Consider the following 9,003-nt stretch of genomic DNA (forward strand, 5'->3'; position numbering starts at 1 on the left):
CCGGCCGACTCCGCCAGCCCGATTGGGGTGAGTCTCGGAGGGGGGGGGGTTGAGTCCAGCCCCGCCCCAGAACTCAAGCCCCGCGGAGCCTACCTGGTAGGGGACGTCCGAGCCCATAGGCATGGGGTGGGTGTGACGAATGAGTAAGGCATCGCCCATGGTAATGAAGTGGGTCTGGTTGGTCTGGCTCACCCTACCCACCCGGTTCGCCCACCCCGAACAACAGCTGCGCTTGGCTTTTATTCGGTGGATGGGGCACATGAAGTGGGCACCCACCCCTTCTGCGGCCACAGGCTGGCTCTGCAGGGGTCGGGGGCGAGCAAGGACCCAGGCCCAGCTGGAGCGGAGAAGAGAGGGGACGGGCGGCCCCTCCAGTAGGGACAGGGTTGGAGCTGTCAGCTGGCAGATCGAATGGGGGCTGTGGTGGCCCCAACACCAAGGTAGGTGCACGAATCCAAGTGTCTGCGGCGGGCTCGGCACAGCTCACAGGAGCCAGTGGGTGCCAGGTTGGGTGCATGCAGCCGCCGGCCGGACCCGGTTCCCGTCAGGGACTTCGTGGCTGTCTTGCGGACAAGCTCAGCGTACAGTTCGCCCTGCCGCAGCAGGCTCTGCAGTGGCGGTCCCGCTGGAGGGAGCAGGGGATGAGAGCGGTGTCACCAGAGCAGTCCGCGCCAATAGGTGACTCTGCCCTGCCCAAGCTTGGCCGTGCCCCCCCTTGTAACCCACCCCCTTGAAATAATTGTGCCTACTCCCCGACCACCCGTTACTCGTCCTTCGCCCCTCGTACCCCGCAACTTTCTACGCCCTCCCCGGGACACCCCCGAAACTTCCATCCCACCCTCGTATCCCCTCCAGGACCCTCTGCTGCCCCTCCAAACACATTTGTCCCGTGCCCTGTTACCCCCCGACCCTCTAGAGCCCTCCACACAGAAACACCTGTGCTCAGAACACCATCTATCCCACACCTTCATATACCCCCAACTTATGTGCCCTCCCCCGAGAACTCCCCACCGGGGGACACCGAACACTCACACAGAGCTGCATCCCCTGACCTCAGACGCGCCACGGGCCAAACCACATGAGGTCAGCGCATGGATGGTTGCTGGGCGGGGGCGATGACTAGACACAGTGCGGCAGCCATAAGGCTCTGCGCCTCCTGCCCGCCTGCTCTGGACTCCGTGTCAGGCACTCGTTGGCTCGTCAGGGATCAGCACCGAGGGGTTCTGAAGGAGGGGCCGGGCGTGGCACCGCGCCTGCTTTGGCCCCCGAAGCATCACGGCCCGCTCGCTGCGGGGACAGGGGCAGGGCTCTGGGGTTGACTGATTTTTAGGCGGCCTCCCAGGCCCTGAGCTAGGCAGGGCTGCCCGCGTGGCGAGACCCCCCCGCCATAGTTGCACTCAGGCGGGGTTCGGTGGTTGAAGCCAGCAAACTCCGCATCTACAGGACAGACTGGAGCTGTGTCATGGATGGCGCCATTGCTCCACAGCCGTGGCAGAATGGCGTGAATGGGGGCAAGAGAAGGCGCCGGGCCTGTGCCTCACCACGTAGTGCATAGCCCTGGGAAGTGCGATGAGCTGTCTGGCGTTGGCCAGCTGGGCGCGCATAGACTCGCATCGGACGCGTCGGGCTTTCCAAGCGGATGTTCTCAGCAAAAAGATGGTTGTTCCAAGAGCGCGGTCTGGTGGGGGACGGACGACACTGCTTCCGTAGGGAGCTGCTGATCCCACTGCCCCTCCCTGCATCCCAGCGTCTCACTGTCCCCATTCTCCCACACCCGCTCCCCTGCGCTCTGCGCCCTTCCTGGCTGTGAGCCAATGACCTGGCCCCCGTGCTGGGAGTCCAGAGGCTGCAGAGCTATCACCCGTCAGCATGATGCCCCCGCGTGGGCGTATCAGCAACGCATCAGCAGCGTGCACCGTCGACTTCCTGCGCGGCACGGGGATGAGGCTGCAGACATGGGCATGACACAGCCTGCACCAGACCACGGAATGCCACAGCCAGAGAGGGAGGGCAGGGCTCGACCCAAAGGTGGTGCCGCGAAGGTTGCTTTTTGGACTTCCTGGGTTGTGGTCCGGTTGTTAAGGCGGGGGGCCCGGTCGACTGGGAGCCAGGATGCTGGTTCTCTCAGTCTGGGGGGTGTCATAGGTGGCGAGGCCATGACCATTCCCCTGTTCCCTGGTGCGACTTGGCTCCCATCGCCTCTTTGGCCTGGCTAGCCTGCGAGACCCACCTGTACGTCGGGGGGTGCTTCTGGCACTCAGGGCCCGTGGCAGGTCAGAGGCGTGGGGAGGAACCTGGGCACTTCTGTGGTACTCCTCCGACTCGCCACGTGGCCACTGATCTTGCGAGGAGGGCAGGGTGAGGCTGAAGTTCCGTAGCAGCTGGCACGCCGGGGCGCGTAGGGGTACTGCACCAGCAAGAAGGGCAGGGGTAGGCTGAGGCCAGGGCACAAGGAGGCAAGTGCTGGGGCAGGGGGGACAGGCAGCCTAGGAGAGCTGTACAATTGGGAATAGAGGGACACTGGCGAGCTGGGGGGCAGGGTGCCTAGGTAGAGGGGCTGTGGGTTAGGCAGTGGGGGGCACTGCGGGGGACAGAGCTGGGGGGCGCGCTGGTTAGCAGGGCAGGAGGTCAAGGTTGGGGAGCCCGGCAAGAGCTGGGAGGGACAGGCTGAGGTAGCAGGGGCTGCGGTTCAGGATGAGGTGCCGGCGGCAACTGGGGGGGGGCTGTGGGGGAGCAAGGGACGAGCAGTGGGTCAGTGAGTGGGACCTTCGAGTGGGCGAGGCTGGTTCTAGTCAGCAGGGGTGTGGGTCGAGAGGTGGGGGACCTGCACAGCTGGGGCTAGGCTGGGCTAGGCTAGGCGGGGCTGTGGGTCGGGAGTGGTCCCCGGCACTGCAGGGGCTGGTCAGGGGCAGCGGCAAGAGTTGGAGCACTGACGGGTGGGTTAGCAGGGCGCGGGTCAAGCGTTGGGGCACCGCAGAGCTGGGACGGGGCGGGTGTAGCAGGGGCGCGTTCGGTGGGGTGCCCGGTGCACTGGGACAGAGGCTGCAGTCAGGAGTGGGGGGCACTGCCGGGCCTCTGGGCTAGCAGGGCTGTGGTCAGTAGTGAGAGGCGGCATGGCGAGCTAGGGGGGCGGGCTGGGTTGCAGAGGCAGCGGTCGGAGTGAGGGTGCTGGCGGGCACTGGGGGGGGAAGGGGACAGAGGCAGTGCTACGGGTGGGGGGCACTGTCAGGGCTGGGGGAAGGGCTGGGCTAGTCTGCAGGGCTGTGGTCGGGTGGGGGACATGCCAGCTGGGGTAGGCTGGGCAGGCTACCAGGGGCATGTGGGTCGGGCAGTGGGGGGCACTGGCAGGGTGGCTAGCAGGGCGCGGTAAGAGTTGGACCTGACAGGGCTGGGGTTTAGCAAGGGGGCGGGGTCAGAGTTGGGGGCGGCAGACGCCTGGGGGGGACGGGCTTGGCTCGCAGGGGCCTGCGTTCGGAGTGAGGGATGCCGTGTGGCCATGGGACCCAGAGGCCTGCCAGGTCAGGGTGGGGGGCCACTGGAGGGTTGGGCTAGCAGGGGCCTGTGCAGGTTCCGGCGTGAGGGCACTGGCCAGGCTGGGGGGCCCAGGGCTGGGGTTTAGCAGGGGCAGCCGGTTCGGAGTGGGGCTCATTATATTTTCTTTCTTATGTTCCTTCTCTTCTTCTTCTCTATTTCCTTTTTTCTAGTTCTTATTCTTTCTTTCTCTGGACTGGCTCGTTCTTACCTCAGTCGTGCAATCCTTATTGGTGCACGTGACTTTCTTCTTGTCTGCTCGCGTTGTCCTGTTATCAGTTGGGATGCTGCTTGGAAATGACGCGACAATCCTCATTTTTGTGGTTGGGGAGGTGCTTCACACCCAGCTGGGTGATCCCAACTCAAGAAGTACTTTTGCTGGGATCCTCTTCTCTTTTTGTTCTACAAAGAATCCTTCTTTACACTTATTCCAGACAACAATTGAACCTTCTCTCTTAACAATCGTCTTGGAGACACTTTCTGCTGTTGCCTAAGTACGTTGTTTGGCATTTTGGCATGTTCCTCGGGTGGTTGAATAAGGGCTTTCCCAGTGCTGTCTCAATGGTTGATGGATACTGCCGGCTTGGCTGGCCGACTGGGGGGGAGGGACAGGGCAGTGGGTCAGGAGTGGGGGCACTGTATAGAGCTGGGGCGAAGGCGGTAGGGCTGCTCTAGACATTCGGGCTGCTCTTCGCGGTGTTGGCCTTGGCGCCGTGCACCTTGCACCAGGGTGGGTGGGTAGGGCTGGTCTAGGCCCCTGCGAGGGGCGCTGTGAGTTGTGACCTCATCCCAGCAGTGTTCACCTTGGAACTGATAACACCTGGCTCCTACCCCCAAGGGCGCCTAACACCCCCTACTAGCATCAAAAAAAAGCTACCTAGCTACCCTCAGTCCCTGCGTCCTCCTCCCGCTCGTCCCGCACAGGGCTCGTCCACGGTCCTTACCCTATCGATACCGGAGGGGCCACTTTGGCAGGGTGCGGGCTAGCAGGAGACAGCGGGTCCAGAGTTGGGGAACCCTCCACCCCGCCCCCACCCGCGCCCCTGGGCGCCCTCATACGCGATCCCGGAGCAGGGCTGGTTAGCAGGGGGCCGCGGGCAAGAGTTGGGGGGCACCGGCAGAGCTGGGAGGGGGACACGGTGGGGCTAGCAGGGCTGCGTTTGCAGCTGAGGTGTGCCGGTCGGCTGTGGGGGGCGGGGGGGGTGGGACGGTGCGGGGGTTCAGGAGTGGGCACTGGCCACGGTGGGGCTAGCCGCGGGCTGGGTTTCGGGAGAGGGGCTCAGATCATAGGTCAGAGGGACCATATGTATCAGTTATGTCCTGACCTCTGCACACAAGGAGCCGACCTACCCATCACTTCTATAATCCCGTACCTTATGACTGGAGTTACTTAGAGTTCCTCAAATTGTGGTTTGAGACTCCGCTTGCGAGAATCCACAGCAGTGCCATGGCCCCTACGCTGCCAGAGCGAAGTTCGAAAACCATTCGGCCCTGCCATCCGCCCTGGAGGAAAATTCCTTCCCGCCCAATATGGGCGATAGCTGCCCCCTGAGCATGTGGAAGACTCACACCAGCCGCCACCCAGAGAATTCCTCTGCAGCTACTGCAGTTTCCATCCCTCCAACACATCCCCTTACCCAGACCAGTGAGCAGATTATTTGCTGATCACTCCACGATTCATATGCCCAATTATATATCCCAGGTGGGGGCCTAGCAGGGGCTGTGGTGCGGGCTGGGGACTTGCCAGGGCTGGGCTAGGCAGGGTGCGGGTGAGGCGCGGGGGCACCAGCAGGAGCTGCAGGGGCGCTGGGCTAGCGCTAGCAGGGGCTTGTGCCCGTCGCGTGCGGTCCCCACCCGCCGCCAGCAGGAATTGCAGCGGCTGGGCTAGCAGGGCTGTGTGTCGGGAGTAGGGGCATGGCGAGTGCGGAAGTGCGGTACCAAGGGTGAGCGAGAAGGCCCAGTGGCGGCCGACACAGCCCCGGGCTGCCCTCAGCCTGACGCCGACGTCCCGGAAGCAGATTGTGGCCGAGCAGGAGTGGCTGGGGATCTGGTTTCCCCCCCGACGGGGCGGGGCTCCAGGGTCCTGAACTTCAAGCCCGGGGCTTCCGGCGCTGAGGCCTCGCACGACCTGCCGGGGAAGCGTGGGGTGGAAAGCTGCCCATCCCTGTTTCACCCTGTCATTGGGGCAGCCCTGAGCACGGCCCCGTTTGCGTCACCCCCCATGGGACATGGCACTGTTGTGCCTGGAGGGCCCTGCGGCAGTGGGTCTGGACCTTTCTCCCTTGACCACCTGACAGTTCTGGGGCCAGGCAGGGGTGCAACAGGAACCCCCGTCACCACCGTTGGCTCGGGGTCTCTGCCTCCAGTTCCACACAGGTGCAGCAGCTGCAGATGCAGGGTTACGATCAAAGACCACCAGCTGACCCTTCAACCAGCAGACAGCCGGCTGCTGTCCCAGCACGCCCTCCTGCCCCCAGCAGACATCCGCGGTCAAGCTCCGAAGCGCAAGCCACGCCTGGGAACGGCTGCTGGGATGGTACATCCTCCGGCCTTTGGCCAGGCTGCATCGTTGGGGCTTAGCCACAGGAGCGGGGCGCTTGCCAAGGGGGGCGCCCGATGGCAGCCCTTGGCCCACTACCTGTCAAACAGAATGGGATGTTGGCCATGGACTGCCGAGACAAGGGGAGACGGCCTTAGGTCGCCTGGGGCGGGACCGGGATTTGAGAACTGCAGGGAACATTGAGGGGCTCATACTCTGTCCCTGCAACTCACGCCAGGCCTAGGATATCCAGACCGTCACTGCGGGGTTTGTCCACTGTCCCCAGTGACGGAGACTCCCACATCCGTAGGCATTTACTTTTCCAGTGCTTAACCACCCTGACAGGGTAGGGGTTTTTCCTAATTCAACTACTCCTTCGCTGCATTTAGCTTGTTCTTGTCCCTGTCTCGAGATAAGTACATCTTTTTCTCCCTCTCCTTTTATGTCTTGAAAACGTTACTTGTCCTCTCGCTTCTCTGCTCAGACACAGACCAGTATTTATCATTTCCTCACAGGTCAAGTTTTCTTTTTTTTTTTTATGACCTTTCATCATAATTTGTCCTCGTTCTCTGGATTTCCTCCATTCGTCTACATCTTTCTGAATCATGTGCCCAAACTGAACATACTCACCCACAACTGGACACAACACTCCCGTTGAGGCCGTAACAGCGCAGAGCAGAGCGGAAGAATCACTTCTTGTGTCTTGCTTACAACACTCCTGCTAATACAGCCCAGAAGGATGTTTGCTTTTTTTGCAACAGTGTTACACTGTTGACTCACATTTAGCTGGTGATCCACTATGACCCCCAGACGCCTTCCCGCAGAACTTCTTCCTAGGCAGTCATTGCCCATTGTGTGTGGGCAACCGATTGTTCCTTCCTAAGGGGAGCTCTTTGCATTTGTCCTGATTGAATTTCATCCTGTTTACTTCAGACCATTTCTCCAGTTTGTCCAGATCATTTTCAAAATCAACCCTTATCCTGGAAAGTACTTGCAGCCCCTCCCAGCTTGGTATCGTCTGCACACTTTACAAGTGCACTTTGTGCCCTGAGCTAAATCTGTGACGCTGTTGAACAGAACCAGCCCCAGAACCAATCCCTGCGGGACCCCACTCATTCTGCCCTTCCAGCCTGACTGTGAACCAATAACTACTCTCATGGTGAGTCCCACCCCGCAGACCCCACACTGGGGGTGCAATGCACATGACCTTTGTTCTCTGACCTTTGCACTGTCTGCGAAGCCACCATGAAGGACATGAGGTCTCCAGGCGAGAGCTCTTCCCCAGCCATGAGGGAGCCCCCCACAAAGATGGTGCCCAGCACGATACCTGCAGGGGCAGAGAGTGGCACGGTGACATGAGGGCCCCTGGCCCTGCCACAGGGAGCGGGACACAGGAGGAGCCTGCAGCCCCCCTCAGACGAACGGGCTGGCATGGTGCCCTCATGTCAAGGGATGCCGAAGTATATCCCTAACCACCTGGAAAGGCAGCCACCTCCAGGGTGGAGCGTAGCAGCTGGCGCCTGGCTGGGTGCAAAGTGGCGGGCTGAGCCAGGCCAGGGGCTCACGGAGGGCAGCTGGCTCTGTGTGGTGTGGGCGGGAACTCTCCACATCCCAGTGAGTCTGTCCCTAGGGCCTGGGGGTGGAGCTCTCCCTGCGCCACAGGAGTCAGGGCAAGGCGGAGACATACCTATCTCAGAGCTGGAAGGGACCCCGAAACGTCACTGAGTCCAGCCCCCGCCTTCACTAGCAGGACCAAGTACTGATTTTGCCCCAGATCCCTACGTGGCCCCCTCAAGGGCTGAACTCACACCCCTGGGTTTAGCAGGCCAATGCTCAAACCACTGAGCTATCTCTCCCCCCACTAAGGCTGCCAAGACTGGCTGGAGGCCCCCACAGAGACTCACTGACTGCAGATTAACCTGGAGCCAACTGCTCCCCCAGCTCTCTGCAGTGAGCAGAGCCGAGCCCCTAGCCAGAGCAGTGCTGGGGGGAGAGGGGGTGTCACAGCCATGGGGCTCATGGGAGGTCATGGGCGGCCTACAGTAGCATGGCTGACAGGAGCCCTGTGGGTGGCCAGTCCAGACTGTATCTCCAGGCTACTGAGGGCTTGTTCCAGGCGACTGAAGAACCTGCTCTGGGGGAAAAAGGCTCCTGGTGCTGGGGCCGATCCTGGCTGGGTGAGTCGGTCCCTGCAGAGCGCACGAGGCTTCCCCAGCTCAGAGGGACTCGCTGGTAGAGTTCGCGGGGAGAAGGGAGAGGGCTGGAGCCCCCTGGCTCTGTCAGGGGAGGGGAGCCGTGTGGCCCACTCTTGTGAATGGCCGGGACCTGGGGGTCTGGTGCACTGCATGGGGCGCTTCCGGGGACTTGTTACAGCAGGGCCCAGCCACGCGCCGTCCACTCACAGTTCAGCACCACATTGGACAGCCCTTGGAAGGCAGCAATGCCCACACCCAGCTTCTCGTTCAGCTGGCTCGACCGATCCACCTCATGGCAGTACAGGCTGCAAGACAGGGGAGAGGTGGCATCCCGCAACGGGTGGGGCTAGCAGCTGCAAGGCCTTCCTTACAGCACCTCCCTGCACAGCGCCCCCTGGTGCCTACGGGAACCAGCCATGGTGTGGGGGTGGCACCTCCCCGCACAGCACCCCCTGGTGCCCACGGGAACCAGCCATGGTGTGGGGTTGGCACCTCCCCGCACAGCACCCCCTAATGCCCACGGGAACCAGCCAGGGCCTGGGGGTGGCACCTCCCCACACAGCGCCCCCTAATGCCCACGGGTACCAGCCAGGGCCTGGGGGTGGCACCTCCCCACACAGCTCCGCCACAGACCCCCCTGATGCCCCAGGAACAGCCTGGTGTGGGGAGTGGCTCTCCGCACGCGCCCTGGTGCCGGGGCATGCCGGGGAGGGGCCAGGAGTGGCCTGATGGGAAGGC

The 9,003-nt window shown here is 62.4% G+C and overlaps 2 protein-coding genes across 2 annotated transcripts in view; one reads left to right on the forward strand and one right to left on the reverse strand.

Moving 5' to 3' along the window:
• The window catches only part of FASTK (Fas activated serine/threonine kinase), a 419,919-nt gene that overhangs the window by 258,631 nt on the left and 152,285 nt on the right, over positions 1-9,003 (forward strand). The gene's annotated exons all lie outside the window — the stretch shown is intronic.
• Positions 1-9,003, reverse strand: part of ABCB8 (ATP binding cassette subfamily B member 8) — a 22,741-nt gene that overhangs the window by 8,212 nt on the left and 5,526 nt on the right. The window contains exons 4-5 of the mRNA XM_032796148.2: positions 8,473-8,570; positions 7,292-7,397 (exon numbers count right to left, since the gene is read on the reverse strand). Coding sequence (XP_032652039.1) covers positions 7,292-7,397; positions 8,473-8,570 — 204 coding nt within the window. The remainder of the gene's footprint in view (positions 1-7,291; positions 7,398-8,472; positions 8,571-9,003) is intronic.

This window comes from Chelonoidis abingdonii, chromosome 2 (genome assembly GCF_003597395.2).
Source record: "Chelonoidis abingdonii isolate Lonesome George chromosome 2, CheloAbing_2.0, whole genome shotgun sequence".
Classification (NCBI taxonomy): domain Eukaryota; kingdom Metazoa; phylum Chordata; order Testudines; family Testudinidae; genus Chelonoidis; species Chelonoidis abingdonii.